At 36.8% G+C, this 19,618-nt stretch overlaps 1 protein-coding gene and 1 long non-coding RNA gene across 2 annotated transcripts in view; one reads left to right on the plus strand and one right to left on the minus strand.

Moving 5' to 3' along the window:
* The window catches only part of LOC145671888 (uncharacterized), an 82,476-nt gene extending 67,055 nt beyond the window's left edge, over window positions 1-15,421 (plus strand). The window contains exon 3 of the long non-coding RNA XR_014128555.1: window positions 15,373-15,421. This is a non-coding gene — a long non-coding RNA (uncharacterized LOC145671888). The remainder of the gene's footprint in view (window positions 1-15,372) is intronic.
* Window positions 1-19,618, minus strand: part of LOC145671887 (urea transporter 1-like) — a 174,208-nt gene that overhangs the window by 115,812 nt on the left and 38,778 nt on the right. The window contains exon 2 of the mRNA XM_081741110.1: window positions 13,232-13,379. Within this exon, the coding sequence (XP_081597236.1) occupies window positions 13,232-13,379 (148 nt within the window). The remainder of the gene's footprint in view (window positions 1-13,231; window positions 13,380-19,618) is intronic.

Genomic DNA, 19,618 nt, shown 5'->3' on the forward strand with positions numbered 1-19,618 from the left:
GTGAAATTTGCCTACTGCTCTTTCCTTTAATAAGTTATTTGGTTAAAATTAACAAAATTTCACCAGATCAAAGAGTACGTTAAGAACTCGGTTTTATTCAAGAGCCCTATTTGTTGCGACAAAAACGCTTCATGATGGTAGATGTGTATAAATTGTAAAAGTTCTGTAATAATGCACAACCAGGAGTAAACGACTAAAAGGCACATAAAGGAAATGAGTGCAGACTATTAATTTTCAAGAGTTATTACAACAGTTTTATTTTCGAATGTTTTTTTTTTTTTTTTTAAATATTCACAATATTCAAATTTCTCAACTTACATTTTTCACACATTCGAGAAAAAAAAGTTTCGTTACTGGTAAAACTAACCTAATACAAAGATTTTTGTTATTTTCCCAATTTTTCCAATTTTTCCGGAAAGAAACCGAAAAAAAACGGTTTTTTACCAGCAGGTTCAAAGTTTCCGGAAATTTTACAACACTAGTCTGGCCAATGACTTCTTCGAGCTCCAAACACAAGAAACACTGATCTGTTCAACATCTTCAGAAGTTCTCGGTCTACCTGGTGATTTTGCTTTTAAAACACTACCGGTTTCCTTGAAAGACTTTAGCCAATGACAGATAGTTTTTGCTGGAAGTGGTTCACCACCATACTGACGTCTAAAATTACGTTGCACTGTTAAACTGACTCAGTTTTCAGAAGCCAAATAACACACTGCGCTTTTTGTTGCGGAGTACACATTGTTGCTGAGTTGTTCCGCACTGCACTCCTGCCTGGACTGAACTGAGAGAGAGAGAGAAAAAAAAAAAAAGAGCTCTGGTCCCGTCTCAAAGTCAAGCAGATCTGCCAACTGCAGGGGAGCCAAGCTTGGAGAATTGATAAATCAAATACCACAAACTAGAATAATGTATGTCACTTTGTACAGATTCTAGGGCACATTGAAACTAGGGAGTTCTTTTTCAAACACACTGTATATAGTGTGGCCCATTTTAATCTTTTCACAGAAATATCTCGAAAACGATTCAACATAAATGAACCAAACAAAAACTGAAATAGGAAATATCATGGTGCAAATCGAACGGTGATGTCGCGGTGCCACCCAGGGCTACCCTTCATGGGGGCCCGGGCCCAACTGTAAAATTTTAAATGGAAACATGGAGCGAGTGATACATTGTTCGATAGATCTTTAACAACTAAAAAGCGTTGTGGCAAAGATTTTTCATATCGTTCACCGTATTTAAAATAGCCGCCAAGGTATGTTTCCTGTATCAGACAAAATATCCACTACCTAAATATGATAACTGTTGAGCATAAATGAACCGAACAAAAACTCAAATAGGAAATGTCATAAGACAAATCGAGTGGTGTTGTCGCGGTGCCCTCCCGGGCTGCTGTTCATGGGGGCCCCGTGCCCAACTTTGAAATTGTAAACGGAAACATGGGGTGAATGATACTTCTTCGACATATCTTCAAAAAGTAAAGAGCGCTGTTGCAAAAGATTGTTCATATGGGTCACCGTTTTCAAAATGACCACCAAGACATGGTACCTGTATCAGATAAAACGTCCAGTACCACTAATATGAAAACGGTTAAAGATAAACGAACAGAACAAAAATTCGAATAGGAAATCACAGAGGGTATTTATCATTCCACGGCTCGAGAATGTTGCAACAGAGGAAAAGATGATTAGAGTGAAAGTGCCATAATGCAAAGGAGGAAATCTAGTTTCTAGAAAATTATTGCTCCAACCTCCCTCCGTAAGTAGGTGAAATTGCAAATGAGAAACTTAGTTTTTGCAAATTGTATCTACGAAATAAAGTTATGTGAAATGTGTTTCTATAAGAGATAGATGTCTCTGTAGTGGGACAAAGTATGTAAAATTTTTCTTAAATGGTACCTTCCATTTTGATTACAGGCAATGATTTGATGCAAAAATGAATCAACTGAAATGCGAAACAAATTTACCAAACAATGCAATTTTAGAACAATGTGTACAAACGTTGATTTTGTTCAACAGTTGTCTGCATGATATCGGTTCGATTCTTTTCCTCCTATGTCTTCTCGCATGTGATAGAATATGAGCTTCACTGAAATGTTGTCCACAGTTACATTCCGAATAACTTTCAGCGGTAATCTCAGTTGTGATCCTCAGTAACGAAATAGTACATACTGATGCAGATACCTCCCAAACATTTTGCACGTATTGAGTTAAATTATCAGAGGCAGGCAAAATGTTTGCAAATTCCAAAACTGTATTATTAATAATTTTGCTTCTCATTTTAGTTGCTTGTTTTTTCCCATCCAATCACACTTTGCAATACAAATGGGTGATAAACTTGAATTTCACCTTATTTCACCTTATTTTTATTCACCTTATTTTACCTTATTTTTATTCACCTTATTTTTATTCATTATTGTACTAGTCACTTGTACACACAAGTGTTTCAGACAAACCATACCTATTGCAAGTAAAAGTTGGATTCTCACTTGAGATTTTACCATTCATTCCCGCTTCACGCATTTACGGATGGAGATCGGAAAGATAATTTTCAAAGAATTACATTTCCTCTTTTCCATTATGTCAATCATACTTGAATAATCTTTTTCTCCGTTGCATTATTCTCGAGCCGTGGAATGATAAATACCCTCTGTGATTTCCTATACGAGTTTTATTCTGTTCATTTATCTCCAACTGTTTTCACATTAGTGGTACTGGACGTTTTATCTGATACAGGCACCATGTCTTGGCGGTCATTTTGAAAACGGTGACCCATATGAAAAATCTTTTGCCACAACGGTGCTTAGTGTTTGAAGATCTATCGAACGAGATATCACTTGATCATTATTTCGAAATTTCTAAGTTGGGTCCTGGTCCCCATGAAAAGCGGCCCTGGTGGCACCGCGAGAACATTATTCGACTTACCCCATGCCATTTTCCTATTTCACTTTTTGATTGTTCCTTTATCTCCAACCGTTTTCATATTAGTGGTATTAGACGTTTTATCTGATAAGGCACCATGTCTCGGCGGCCATCTTGAATACGGTGACTATTATGAAAAATATTTTGACACAAGGCTTTTTAATTTTTAAAGATCTATCAAACGATGTATCACTCACCCCATGTTTTCATTTAAAATTTTAAAGTTGTACCCCGGGCCCCATGAAGGACGGCCCTGGGAGGCACTGCGACAACACCATTCGATGTGCCTTATGTCATTTCCTATTTGAGTTTTTGTTCAGTTGGGCTACCCGATATATATATATATATATATTCAAAGCTTTTTGAACATATAAATCCGAGCCCTACTTATAACAAATCTTAGAGGTATAGTTTGCTACGATCTAGATTTACACTTTAAAATGTCAAACTCTTAATTGAGGTTAACAAAGAGAAAAATGTCAAAACATGTAGGAATTAAGAGTGAGTTGAAGTTGTTAATATCCAAAATATCTGGCGAAACTAACGTCAATGTATTTACTGTATTTATATATTTACTCTTGTAACTCCGTGAGCCCTCTATTGCTGTTTGAGAGAGAAAATTAAAAGAAATATCAAAATATATAACTAAAGCTAGTTCAATATTGTACAAGAAACAAAACTTCCTTTTTCAAATGACAATTTTATTACGAGAATCAGAACTCATTAAAATTAATGAATTTGATTTTATTATTCTGTAACAGATGTTGGAAACTATTATCTGGCAACTTTCAGAGTTTGGAATAAATAACATTTTTCAACAAACATAATTCCATTCCAAAATATCAAAAATTATTGCAAAATACTTAACTTAAAATGTAAAACATTCACTTTCTTTTGCTGTTATTCTTAAGATTCATAAAATTCTTTATAACTATTTTTTTCACTAAAGAAATGTTCTGCAGTTGTAAATTTAATTAGAAAGCATAATTAAATAACAAAGAATTGCTATTGGAATACAGAGGCGTAGCTAGAGATTTCGGCCCTTACACATAATGATCACTTTTAGTTGTTGCAATGGTCTGCCCATGCAGCTTCTGTTGTTATGCTACACTGAATTTTTTTGAAGCTACATGGTCAGACCATTGCAATAACCAAAAGTCATCATTATGTGTAGGAGCTGTTTTCAAGGGGCTTACTTTAGACTTCTTGTTAATCTTGACAATTCTTGACAATACTGCCTTTTATTGTATACTAATCCACTTGGAGAATAGTTATGGAAACTTAAACTATTTACAATGTTTCATACTATTGATAAGAAATGAAATTTCAGTACGCTTATAAAATGTTCGAAATGGGTGACAGCATCAATTTCCAGTAATAATTTTATTCTGTAAGTGACCACATAAATAAGATTTTAATTTTGAATGTTTTACTTGAAATGTAATTTCAAGTGAGAATATTTTGTGAAATGTAACGGAAATTCAGAAGGAGCCTTCTTTTGGACTTCTCAATATTGATCGATGGAGGTGAAGAATATGTTCAATGTTTTTACTTAAAGTCCAAATTTGGCTACTACATGCGTTTGAAATTATAATAGTAATCACTTAATTTCGTAATGAATGAAAATTCTGAATTTAAGGTTGCTTATTATTAATTGACATGTTAAAAAACACTAACACACATACATATATATATAATATACAGGGTGTTAATGAACTATATCTGTAAGAGCTGATTAGTCACATCGAAATAAGTCAAAAAGTTCCTATGGATTTGTGTGCATAGTTTCAGAGGTAGGGCTGTCCAAAATTGCGAAAAAGCCAAATTTCAAGAGGCCCTATTTCGAATTTGAGAAATCATGGAGTGGAGGTCCTTATCAGCGTAAAGGAAGTCACGCATACACAATCCAAAAATGCATATTTCATTAATATGAAATTGATGTGGAGAGTATTTTCTGCAGGGTGAAATTCCCAGACATGCCATGAACCATATTTAGGATATCCTCTTTGTGATTGGTCCAAAGTAAGCAAACGATAAGGATAAATGCATGCCGAAGTTACATCGCGATCGAGGTCGAGGTTTAAGTCGCGGTCGCACCCTCGATACTGGCACAAACCCATGGGTTCAAATGAGTAAGCGCATGCCGAAGATGCACGCTACATTGCGACCTAGAGGTCGATCGCGAGCGTGAATTAGTGGTCGCAGTGATAAACAACTGAGTTTGTTTTTACATCGATGTTCAGTGGAAGCATCGCTGTGGCTCGTGTTCTTATTGGCTCTCCCTGACGCGTTGCACGGAATAAAGTCTTCAATTGTTTAGAATTTCCTCTGCAGTGGATTGTGTGTGTCTACGCTCGAGAGGTTTTGCTGCACTATTATATTTGATTATGAAAGACAAATTAATAGAACTAATGAGGAATGTTTCATCAATATGCGATAAGAAACACAAACATAATAATAGGCATGTTTTAAATAGAGAATGGAAGGAAAAAACAACTGAAATGGGAATGTCAGATAAGTTATTTATTTCAGAATTATACTGTAGCTTATTATTATATAAGGCAGTGGCAGTCACAGGAAGGGGTCTTCCGGGCTGAAGTTCGTAATTTGTAGATTTTTTAAAGAAAAAAAGAAGCTACTGTTAATCATATCTATGCTTAAAAACTACACCACCACTCCTAATTCCGAGATTAATAAAAAGGGTTTCTTCTAAATTCGTTATTGATATAAGGTAAAGAAATACCTGTAAAGGCTGATACGTATCCATAAGGAGAAAACGTCGAATAATGGAATTTCAGTGCCGAAACTTCATTTCCTGCAGTTAATACCTCCTTCTCTCGAAACCTGAAGATATACCTGATTTATTTATTTATTAAATTTTACTGGAAAACTCTTTCTCGCCTGAGTGCTGAAAGAGGGTATTTCTTCACAGAAAATTGAATAAAAGGTAAACATTTTTGATTTAGAATATTGATAGAGATGAACAAGAGATGAGACTCAAATATTTTTGCAGGGGGCACGGTGGCTCAGTGGTATAGCGTTTCATTCATTACTCATCATCACCGTCTCCTTTAGCCTAACCGGCATAATCGTGGGACGTAAAACTTAAATATTTCATTTCATTTTTTTCAAATATTTTTGAGAGACAAGAGACGAGACTTTGATATTTCTCATATCTCGTCTCGCGTCCATCCCTATTTATTACCTGTTTGTTCCTTTCAATTTCAAAATGTGGTTTCGCAGTGATTTTTATGCACTGACGGAATAATTTCATGTGTGTCATACAATCTCCTCGCTATGTGCATCCTTAATCCTCCGCGACCTAGACATCGTGGTAGCGACCGCGGCTTAAACCTCGATCTCGATCGTGATGTAACTTCGGCATGCATTTACCCTAAGCCTTGACAGCAGTGAACACAGAATCCTTTGGCGCGACGACGGAAGTGTTAAGGATTGTCAACAGCACGGTCTCTCGTGCTTGGGAAAAAACATGCTGCGATGGTTTCTTTCACTCTTACAAGTGAAATAGACGTGAAATAGACCGTGACGAAATACATCGCATCACACGCTATTCAGAACACAAAAGAACATGGCAGCTGCCGGTTCCTAACACTTCCGACTTCTCTCCGAGGCACTGGATGTCGATTATTGTCAAGGCTTACCTCCTGCCTACTTTGGACCATCCTTGAAATCAAGGTATATCTGAAAACTCTATTGAGAGCATATTTAAGAATTATACCCTGTAGAGAGTACCCTGAACACTCATTGAAAGTTGATGTAATATGCATTTTTGGATTGTATATGCGTGACTTCCTTCACGCTGATAAGATCACCACTTACAGTTTGTCGGTATAGTTCATTAACACCCTGTATATATATATATATGTGTGTGTGTGTGTGTAATGTGTGATTACGGTATATGTCAATGGAATAAAAAAATCACTGGTAGCTATCAATCTTTGAAAAAGTCGAAATTCGTTGAATTAAATTCTAACCTGTTAAGCGTTTATTCTACAACTGCTTCAAGTTTGAAAGTGTTATTATTCTCCTTGTTTACCTTCATTTCTAATATTCTCGTGAAACAACATCTTGCGTGTGTCTCTTCACTCCTCTCATTTTTCATACCTTCATTCTCACCGTCGTGATTAATCCGATTGGGTAGACAAGCGTGGTTCACTAATCAAATTAATCATCAAAACGCCAAATACGTATTTCAGACTTTGACCGTTTCTGATTTTGGAAACGCTCTTGCGTACACCATAAGTATGTATATCAAATCGTCATTAAGAAATCATATACGAGGCCTGTCTAAAAAGTATCCGACCTTAATTTTTTCCACGCAAAGTAGTGATTCTCAGGCGGCGCCACCGTGCACGGTGGAAGAAGGAACCTTAATGCGCATGCTTGAATTTTTTCACAGCGTTCGCGTGTGCCAGTCGTGAGCTGGTGGTCGCGAAGTGATTTGTTGTTGGTAGTGTTCGTCGGATTTAGTGTTTCTCGCAAGATGACTGAACGAATTGAGCAAAGATACTGCATCAAATTCTGTCAAAGGCTGGGTGATTCTCAAAGCCAAACAATTCGTAAGATTCAGCAGGTGTTTGGAGAAGATGCGATGGGTCTAACACAAATTAAACAATGGTTCAACCGATTCAAAGATGGCCGCACATCAGTCGAGAGTGAGCAGCGTTGCGGCAGGCCCCAAACTGCTCGGAATGCAGCTGTTGTTGAGCGGGTGCGAAATTTGGTGATGGCAGATCGCCGTTTGACAGTGCGGGAGATTGCAGAAGATGTTAGAGTGAGTAAAGATTCTGCACATGCAATTTTGCGTGACGATTTGAACATGAAACGAGTGGCTGCTAAATTCGTACCCAAGTTGTTGTCTCAGGAACAAAAAGACACCCGTTTTGACGTTGCACAGGACCTTCTGGACACCACCAACACTGATCCTGGGTATCTGAATTCCGTGATAACTGGAGACGAGTCATGGGTGTACGGGTACGACCCAGAAACGAAACAACAATCGCCTCAATGGAAGCATCCCGATTCTCCAAGGCCGAAGAAAGCGCGACAGGTGCGAAGCAAAATCAAGGTGTTGCTGACTGTTTTCTTCGATGCCCGTGGAATTGTGCATCACGAGTACGCACCGGAAGGACAAACAGTGACAAAGGAGTACTATCAAGATGTTCTCAGGCGACTCCGTGACGCAGTCCGGCGCAAAAGACCAGACATGTGGACAGCGAAGAACTGGCACGTCCATCATGACAACGCCCCAGCACATTCATCCCAATTGATCCACACGTTCTTAGCCAAACATGGAATTTCAACCGTTCGCCAACCTCCCTACTCTCCAGACCTGGCTCCTTGTGACTTCTGGTTGTTTCCAGAATTGAAGACGCCTCTGAAGGGATCCCGTTTTGAGAGTAGAGAAGACATAATGCGGAACACGACGACGGAGCTGAACAACATTCCAAAAGAAGACTTCCAGCGGTGTTTCCAGCAGTGGAAGGATCGGTGGGCTAAGTGTGTGGAAGCACAAGGGGCCTACTTTGAAGGGGATTAGGGTCCCAAATCTGTAAGGTATTCGCAACTATTTTTCTGGCCAAAGGTCGGATACTTTTTAGACAGCCCTCGTATATAACTTTAAGTAATAAGTAAAAACTTGTTGTGACTCTTATTGAAACGTTTGGGTTGAGAACGTAGCGAGCAAGAAAATTTTTCAAAAATCTATTTCTTTGCAAACGGACAGCGATATTGACTCTTTCTTCTTGCTTGTTCGTCGCCCCTTGCTATCAGCACCCGGGGCAACCGTCCCGCTCGTCCCCCTGTACCAACGGCTCTTTTGGAATACCGTAAGACGTGACTATCTAACTATGTGCAATTTCAGATAATTTGAAATACAAGAATTGGTTCGAAGTGTAACAACAGCAAAATCTTCTAGTAAATGAATTTTCTTTATTTATGATAAATTTAGAAGTTTCCAAGATCTTATTGTTTCATCTTTTTTCTTAGGTTAAGTAGCTGTAAACATACATTTTATCGTAAAATTCAATGTTAAAAAACTATTCCAGCATACGTAATATTACGGATGTTACCATCTGTTAACAGGTAAATGTAGGCGTACATCTGTTTGTGAATCTGGCATTCCTACATTGACTAGTGTGAGGAATATGAAAATTAAATTAGACAAAGCTATAGTTTTGTGGAAAGAAACAATGAGAGTATGGAATACATTTCGTAAGAGGGCAGAAGTTTTAAATACAATTAATGCATAGTTTAGATAAGAGACATCAACATAAGAGAAGTATTAAAGAGTCCATGAAACAAAGAGAAACATAAGAGATTTGAAGTGGGGATACAGAAATCGATTGAAGACATCAAACACAATATATTCAGGGCAAAGTAGTCGTGATCTAATGGTTAAGATAGTTGACTATGACTTCGAAAGATCATAGTTCAAATCCACTCTAAGTGTTCTTTTGTTTTTGTTTTCTTACGATTCTTAGCAGACCAAATATTTTAATAGTTTCCTCTAAAGTAAGGTAGAAATGCTATTGCTGTTGCCGATGAAAACTAAGTTTGTATGATCGTGGAAACATCAGGGGCGGATCCAGGACGGACTTCTGGGGGGGGGCGGTCGGCGGTAATACTGCTACTTTTAAGAGCTCCAAACTTGTTATGGATGGGTTTATTTATATATAAAATAAGAGTTTCCTCTTGTGGGGGGGGGCGATCGCCCCGATCGCCCCCCTCTGGATCCGCCCCTGGGAAACATAAATATTTATTGAGGGCAGGGGTGCGGAATTTGAGGCCTTTCAGAATCACAAAGTGCTGCCTTATCGGCCCGTTGTAAAAGAGTGTCAAATTATATCAGAAATATGAATATACTTCTCAGTAAGATGGTGCTACACGGTGTTAGGTAGGTGTCTCTAATTTAACTAATGATCAGTGTATTATGAAACAGGAGCGGTGGTTTTCTTCAGGGATTGCGGTAAGTAAAATATAATAAAGATGAGAAGAGATGTTTATTTCATTTGATTATTCCGTACTTAGAAGATATTTATTTTTAATGAGAAATCAGTAGAATGTAAGCTGATATAACTATGAAAGCAATTTGGAAGTGATACGATATTAATTTTGTTTTAAAACTAAAGGAGCTTATTAGCAAGTAATTTAAATACTACAAGGACTGTAAATGATGATGCAATACGTTGATAGCTTTTGGACCAATTTCGATGAGAGCTTTATTAATGTCTTCATTGGTACCTTCTATTCTAAATGTGACATTTTGTGATTACTATTTTCAGCAATGAAGTACTTTTATGATTATACTTATAAAAGAATTTTACTAGACGTCGTACTGATACAACTTAGAAATAGATTTAAATACAAAAATACAAGTATATCTGGTTGAGGAAATAAAGTATGCATTATTTATTATATTTTAATTAATATCTTTTAATATTCATTCTTATGACATTTTTTTCTCTAATTAGGATTTTAGAATGTACTATTCATTCTATATGATTATATTTTAAAACATGCAATATAAAACATTTAATATCCATCAAATTTCTCTTATAAGGAAAACATATTTTTCCAAAGTAGACATTTAACAGCTATAGTACAAGGTCTATTCAAAAAGAAAACGAACTTATATATGAGGTATGTATACTGTGGATACGTAGGAGATATCTCAGAGTACCATTACCTAGTAGTGTCATTGCATAGTTTTCAAACATGCTCTGCTTCCAGTAACAGACCTGAGCACCTTGGGTGCGAGTGTACCTAGGTAGTGTACGATATCAGAAACAAATAATTTCTCACAAATGTTTGCGTAAATATCGGTGAACCTTGGAATGGATCCTCGTGTATGATTCAAAACGCTACTGATAAACAATGTCTTTTTTCGTTGATCATAAATATCTCAATGAGGGGGGCGCGGTGGCTCAATGGTAGAGCGTTCACCTCCGGTGCTTGGAATCCCTGGTTCGATCCCAGCTCCCTGTGGACTTTGTGGTGGACAAACACCGTGCTCGTGGGTTTTCTCGGGGTTCTCCCGTTTCCTCCCACTTTCTTCATTTCATTCATTTCTCATAATCACCGTCTCCTTTAGCCTAACCGGCATAACCGAGAAACGTAAAGCTTAAAGATTTTATTTCATTTCCTTTTCATTTCAAATATCTCAATGAAGTGCACAAGGCCGAGCAAATATTGATTGAAGAAAATGAATGCACAGAAAAGTAGTTTTCAGAATAGAACAGCTCTTTTGAAATTCTCACACTTATCAATTAGCTATGAAGATGACATACTTAGACTGAAGTTGACATATTTAAATTTGTGGGCGTTGTTTTTTAAAAATTCTGAAACAGGAAACTTTATAGTGGGGGTTTGCGGCAATTATGTGGTGACATAAGAAACAATTACGGTTAAATTCAGGAAGACAGTGACTATACTCACATTTTTCTCAATCTCAGGAGCTTAGGAATGAGAAATAAAAATATCTAATCTCATCCCATATATTAGACTGCTTCATGGAGTGCTTAATTAATCCAATACATGGAAGTAAAACAGAAGTCGCAGTAACATGTAAAAGGTAAGAGCAGAACATCAAGGACATGAAATTCAAGAATCCATTTGGAGCAAACCAGAGCTCTTGATTCAGTGAGCCATTTGAGAATAATACAAGATAGTTTTAATTTAGGTGAATTTTTCGATTTTATAGCCTGAATCTGAAAATTTCATGTCAATCAGTTCTGCAACTAGAATAGAAAAGTAGTATGTGTTGTATTCTGTCGAATATTTTGTTTAACGCTATAAAATGAGATACATGTTAAATGATTGCCAAAAGTGTTATTGTTCAATTATACAATATTTTACCACTCATAAAAAGGAAAGGATGTGAACAATTCGTTATAGATTATATTTAAAGAATATTTATCTTTCTTGGTTTCATCTCCTTTAGATATCGATTAATACAGCATTTGGAGAATTGAAAGTGACACGACCCAAAGTGAAAGTAACAAGCTACCTGCTTCAAGGCGCGTCTGAGTTCATGTCGTCTGCAAATAGTCGTAATTCTTATTTGAAGATCTACCAAAGGACCATCCAGGCTCCCAGGGGAGTAATAGACTATCAGTTTGCCAGTCGTTTTCAGAATCTTTCGGGAACTCCTATTCCACCCGACAGACGTCATTCCAATGACCATGACAAAGTGATACTTCTCTGAAAGAAGACCATTTGACCATTTCTACAAAGTTTAATCCATGGTAGACGTTGAGGCAGTAATATATCAGTAAAATTGCCTTAGAAAGTGGGCAAATTACTTTCCTTTTTGCGATTTTCTATACAAAAGTGAAGTATAATTGTGTTTCTTACATAAACTATTATTAATAAGTCTAAAGAATATACGAGACCCTTGACTTCGTTTTATTTTACGATTACGAATACGATACATTTTTGTTTAAAACATATTAGGTTTATCTTGATTTTCTTTTCTATACGAGGTTCTTCTGAAAAAAGTCTAAGGCTCCCAAAAAAAAACTTACTTTGAATCTATTTAACCTCCTCATTTCAAATAGCTCTCTTCATCTGGTAGGGATAAATGTTATGAGAGTATGTTCTCACAACATCATCTCCTATATATCTCCAAAGAGTGAAGCCTTACCCCCACCCAATCTTTGGTCTTGCTGTGGTTTGTTCCGAATGAGGCATGTACTTGAATTCTTTTAAACTTCCTAACTTTTCAGTTTTGCTTTTCTCACTTTGTCCACTTAATGAACATGTTTATTATTGCAAAACATCGTAAACATCACATGTTTAGCATCGTATAAACAAACATAACATTCTAGGCAACTTTTCCCAATGAACAACTTACTTCATTTCACAACTTGTCCATCCTAGACATTCCTATGCGCCTTACAATTAAGAAATTATGTATGTTTCTATCCGTTTTACACATTACTTATTGATTTTTTTTCGTTTTGAGAGAGGTTGAACGATACCCCATATCAAGAGAAAGTACATGATATATTTTAATTATTTTGAGAATATTGACAATTTTACTCAATTTTACCTAGAAGTATAACAAGGATTTTCAACTTAAATTACATGTTTTCACTTTCATCATTTTTTAACTATTGTGGGTTTCCCCCTAGATTATTCATACAGAAATATAATTCCTTAAAACAAGGACTAAGTTCCCTGGACGAGGATTAGAAAACTGAAAACTTATTCGAGCATCTGTATGTCTCATCACACAATATGTGAGTCTCAGCATTTATCAGTTAAAAAGACACATTAACCTATATGCTTACCAAGAAGTGCTCCAATAAATGCTCCAATGACATTCATTATTATAAGAATCGGAGAAAATATAAAACAGGCAAGGTAGATTAATCCAGCGGACACGAGACTGGTACAACCATATATTTCACATGGTGTATAAATGACTCCCATTGACAGCTGTAAAGGAAGAAAGTTTTTCTGTTATTTAATAATCTTCTAGACAACAGGATTTAATTGATAATATTTTACTATTTGTGAAAACTGTATCATCAAGGAGGAATTGTAGGAATACGTTCAAACTTGCAGAACCTCTACGCCAGGATATAACGTACAAGCGATTACGGTATCAGAGAGGTGGCACATGCATTCGTTCGAATGAGGTTGCATGATTGACCTACGGGAAGGCGTCTTCTTATGCTGCGAAATTGGTGCTTATACGGCATACCTCCTCGGCAGTAATGCGTATGTGGAAGCAGTGGGCAGAAGAGAATTGTGTATAGCGATAATCGAGCACTATACTGTTCAGTTTCTCCACACAATATAATGACAGACATCTTGTCTGCGTGGCTGTGATGGACTCAACAGCTTAAGGTCGATGCTGGAGCACGGTAATGAATATGGATTTCTCTTCGTCGGAGGTTCGACAGCGTCTGCTAAACGTTGAACAAATGGTACACATGCTTTTACGATCAGTTTTCAGATCAGCAATCATATCAGGCTACAACGGGCATGTAAACACAAAAGAAGACATTAGTGTTTGAATATCACTCTTACTTGAAGTTGTCTCACAGTTATGGCCGCATACACATTTAACGCTATCGTGGTAAGCACAATCTGCCATGGTACCCTGTCGAACACTATAGCTGAAAAACGGTAGGTGTGATTATGTGGGATACCGTACCCATAATATTGTCTGCTAAATATTGAGGATAACTTCATCTATGAATCAAGGGAATTGTATAAGCTGAGGTCATACCCTTTATCCAGGCAACGATGAATCCCATATTAAACAATGCCCAACATGTATCTTGGAATGTGCAATAGTACTTCTGCTTCCTTGGTCTGCACAATCGATTGCTGCTTCGCCCACCCAACTTGTGTGGGAAAAGGTTGTCCAGTGTGTTGTTCATCGCAGTTCTTCAACAGACATTATCAATCCTTTATGGACTTATGTGCAAGCAGCGTGGCAGATAAATCCTCAAGGACACATCTAATGTCTGTTTGAAAATCTCTCTCTCTAGTTTTACGTCCCACGGTTATGCCGGTTAGGCTAAAGGAGACGGTGATGATGAGAGATGAATGAAATGGTGGAATGAAGAAAGTGGGAGGAAACGGGAGTACCCCGAGAAAACCCACGAGCACGGTGTTTGTCCACCACAAAGTTCACTTGGCGGAGGCTGGCATCGAACCCGGGACCTCAAGCACCAGAGGTGAACGCTCTACCACGGAGCCACCGCGCCCCCATAATAATGTCTGTTTGATTCGATGCCATGATGTATAGAGGTTTTAATTACAGTACATGGAGATTTTACGTCACACTGACTCAGCAGAATTTAAGTTTTGCAATCAATTATTTCTGTATAGTTATTAGTCTGAAATAACGCAAAGACAGCGTTATGCCTTTAAACAACTTTAACTTGGTTTAAAATTACTTTTCAATATTTATTGCATATTCAGTTATTCAGTTCTTTATACATAGATAAAGCTTCGTTTTAGCCCTATCCATAGACAATCTTTTTCCACATGACGCAGTCCGAGCCTCAAATTAGGCCCGCGATCCGATGTTGATACAAGAACTTCAGCCAACATGGGATGTGAGTCTACAAGAAACGAAGCAATAATATTAAGATGACACTCCTCGAGCACGTTGTACAATATTTCTGTAGCCGCCAGGTGACACCAGCCCGTTATCCTGGTCGTCACCCATCCTTTACTGATGAGAAAATATACACGCGTAACACTATTAATAATACAATCCAATACTTGGAAACGAAGTTTCTCGTCCACAAGCTATCATATATTCCGAAGTGTGAAATGTTATACTACATAAATATGAAGCTCTTTATGAAAAAGGAAGTTGCATATATTGCTAAAAGAGTGACGTTACTATTGACATTGAATTTTTCAGTATTCCTAACATTAATAATCGATTTCTTTTATTTCTCTCCAGGTATTGGACTTCCCGAAGATGGCGGCAGTTTCCCCTGAATGATTGTAGGTGAGTGTTCATTTTCCAAGTACCCTTTCCATCTAAGTATCACTTTATTTCTATCCCTTAGGTAGATTGGTTTAGGATTGGGTTTAGTTGTTCGTAGTACTCTCTCTAGTGACGTTGTTGAGTACGTTCCCTAGAATATTCCAGTATACCATTCTTCCTGAGCTGTCTTGTTGAGGCTCATTTTTATTTTATTTATTCTAGTATGTTTGTATTTATATTGCTTATAACTAACTGTAAGTTATTAAACCAATTAACGTTTATTATATAGCATACTAAACGCCTCATCATCAGTCACAATCCTATTAAGAAAGGCGTCTCCATTTGTGTTTCATCGTGTCAAGAGTGTCAATGCTGAGCCTATTCTGTGAGTTTCGTGTTGGTCACTCTGTTGTCGCAGAATCCATCATGCACAAATTTTGTTGTAGCCGAGATCTTGCAACATAATTTCATCAAACAAAGAACGAAAAATATCTGGAAACAATATGCAATTCATCGAGAATTCCGTGAATATCTTGCAAAATTCTGTTGTTCACTGCAATCTTTAGGTATTCTGTTATGAGTGTCCAGGTTGAATGTCATCGTGCACATTTGTTGCTCTATTGTTGAACATTTCACACCATTTTCTCACATTTGTTTTGTTCATTACATTATCACCATAAACTGCTTTCAGTTGCCGGTAAATTTCTGCCAGTTTCACCTATTGAACGTTCAGAAATCGAATTACACTCCTTACCTCACAGTCGGCGGGATTTTCAATCATGCATTTCATTTTGACCACCCAAACTTCACAAGGGCGACTTCTTGCAACCTTCACTCACAGTATTATGAGCTCATCTGTCACAGAAGTCAGTTGAAAAGAGAAAAAGGAGTAAACTGCGCGACGGAAATGCGTGAGTGGTCTTTTGTTTGAATGCAGTGACCACTAGGGAATTTTGAAGCACGTGAACAGATACGACAAATGTTTAAATGAGGGTGGTAATTATCTAGAGAAGTGAAGGAAGTTTCAAATATGTAACAGAATTGTTTTTTCAATAAATATTATTTTTCATCTTACGTAATTAAACAGTCCTTATTTTCAGGCTGATTCTCGTGCAATTATTCTAATTATAAATAAGTATTGACTTTAATATTTTGCTAACTTTTATTTCTGAAGTCTTCTCTTGAAGTGTATATTTGAGTATATCAGTGGTGCCCACCCCCCCTTATGTCCATGACGCACCCCCCAAATTGTCTACCCGTAGGTGTTCTTCCATGAAAAATCTTCTTTTCGATTAATTTTACCCCTCCCCCATCAAACATATTTATATGGATTTTTAACCCCCCACAATATTTCAATGACGCAGTTTGCGTCATAGCCCCCGCTTGTGGGCACCCCTGAGTATATTATACCCAGTAGCTCACGTAGTTCAAATAGAAAGATTATTTGTAAATATTTATTTTGCAATATGATTTTAACAATAACTTTCATATCTATTTTGTGCATTTATTGTTTTTTGCAAATTTCTTTTTGCTTTTTGTTTGAGATTTAGAATGACATAGAAAAAATGAACAATATTGCCAATTTCTAAAATTCAGATTCAAAGTCCGAGAAAGTTTAATGAAAATAAAATCAGGGACATAAACCAGCAACTTGTAAAAGGCATATATCTTCTAACCTCAACAAAACAATAACAAAGAATTGCTCATTATAATGCACAAGGACTCCTTGTGATGCCACTTCAGATGGTGTATTACAATTTGCCGACGCTGTAAATAAAATGTTATCTGTTCATAAAATCTATAGCAGTAATATAATTTATAGTCAATTCGAGTCTGACATCGTATTTACTTAACGATTTTCTGGTTTCACGCATGCGTTAAAATATCGAATAATACTTTTGATAAAGTAGGTACTTTCAAATATCCAGGATGAATATTAACAGATGAAAACAATATTCACGAAGAAATTAAATGTCGACTAAAACCAGGGAATTCGTGTTATTATTCAGTTCAAAATCTTTGGTCGTCGCGAATTCTGTCGAGGGATTTGGAGCTTTTAAAATATATAAAACGATAATCATGCCTCTTGCTCTGTATGGTTGCGAAACATGGTCGCTTACTCGGAAGGAAGAAAATGGACTGAAAGTTTTTGAGAACAAGATACTGAGACGAATATTCGGACCCAAGAGAAACGGGAATGGGGAATGGCGAAAACTTCTTAACGAGAAGCTACATAATTTATACGGTTTACCAAACATTGTTAGGGTCATAATGTCTAGGAGGCTCAGGTGAGCAGGTCATGTAGTCAGGATGGAAGAAAGTAGGAACGCTTTCAAAGTCTCAACTGGAAGACTAATCGGAAAACTACTATTAGGAAGACCTAGGCTCAGATGGAAGGACAATATTAAGATTGATCTCGCAGAAATTGGAATACAAAGTAGAAACTGGATCCAGTTGGCTAAGAGTAGATATCAGTGGAGAGCTTTTGTGAACACGGCATTGAACCTCCGGGTTCCATAGACCATAGAGTTAGTTAATCATATATGATAATTTCATTTCTCTTCTTAATAGGTTTTGTGAAACTACGTTCATGCATAGTCTTTCAAATGATTTTCTTCATGTTTTCCTCCACTGGATCACAGCGTATAACTTCCTACTTCGTTCGCAATTTTAACAGCCGTCCTTCTTTCTACAGTTATAAAGCTTTTACCTTGACTTTGACTCTTCTCCTTGCCTTTCATCTGTACACTTATTTTTCTTTACTTTTTAAATTTTCTCCAACGCTTGAACTTGAGTATAATACTAGTATTCTATCTTCGATATACTCGTGTCCTTTTCAATTGATGCCTTTCAGAACGTGCTGTTTACTTTATTCTCTTTTTCCTCCACTAAGGCACAAAAAAACAAGTTTGCACCCAAAATTCTGAGTTTTATTTATATTTCTAGGTTTTTCTAGGTGTATGATCTCATTCAATAGACTTTCAGATATTTAAAGCGTGTGTTTGTTGGTTCTGAATTTATCTTCAGCTGTTCTAACACGTTTTGTACCATATTGCTTGCTACTGTTTTGATGTCCAAGGAAAATTTTCTGAAAGTTTGTAACATCAAATTCATTAAATTTTGTTTTGATTTTTCTGCATGAGCAGAGGCTTCTGTACAATTATTTCCATGTTTGACAAATTCGGCGTCACTTGACTTGTCGAAGCTTTCTGATCATCAAAGATTTCCATTTATTAGTCTTTTTTAAACCAATGTTTATTGTTTCCTTGTTCTCTCCAGTGACAGAAATCTCAGTGCATTCATCGCGATTTGATTTAACATCTTCGTTACTAAATTTCTAGTATATTTCATCGGGTATGCCAGCACAAATAAAATGTGTCTATTTATTTCATATATGTCACATGCGATAATATGATTTATTTACTTTGAAAATTGCATCTATTGCACTGGTCGTTGTTCTAATTATGACTTAAGTTAGACACTTTCGAGTTCTCAAATTTCACTGTTCACGATGCAATATTCTCCACTTCTTCTCTCAGCTATCAACTTGCATCCCAAAATATATCTTGTATTAACTCGCAGGTATGAATCCTTCACATCCTTAAATTGTTGAAATATGATCTTCTTTGACATCCTTCCAACTTTATGGTCAAGTCGCCATTTGTATGATTGAGTAGCCAGCTCCAAATATTCACTGCCTTTTTCATTTTCGTGAAATTGTACGGTTGTTCGTCATCTCTAAAGTTGCGTTGACAATGACCGTTGTGGATTTAACTTGATCCTATTTCGTGTATATATACTCCAGATGAATTCAACTTTATACTGTCCCTGAGTTGACAATTTTCTTTTGGCTCTGTCCATAGACAATCTTGAACAATTTCTTTATTTTCCATATGACGCAGCCCGGGTCTCGAACTACGTCTGCGCCCCTGGTCGACACAGGAACTTCAGCCAACATAGTTTGCAGGAAACAAAACAATATTAAGATGGCATTCCCGGAGCGAAATTTCTTGGCTCCCTACGATTATTCTTTGTTACAGGCTCCTGGAAGTAGAACTCGAGCATGATTCTTCGCGATCTATGTTCTTCTCCACTTCCACATTGCTGGTCTCCATTCTAATTTGGACATTAACACCAATCGTTTCTTCTGTCTTTTGAGTCGGTCAATCGCTCGAGGTATTTAAACTGCTATGAAGTATATATATATATATATATATAT

The sequence above is a fragment of the Thermobia domestica genome, chromosome 15, assembly GCF_964235325.1.
Source record: "Thermobia domestica chromosome 15, izTheDome1.hap1.1, whole genome shotgun sequence".
Classification (NCBI taxonomy): domain Eukaryota; kingdom Metazoa; phylum Arthropoda; class Insecta; order Zygentoma; family Lepismatidae; genus Thermobia; species Thermobia domestica.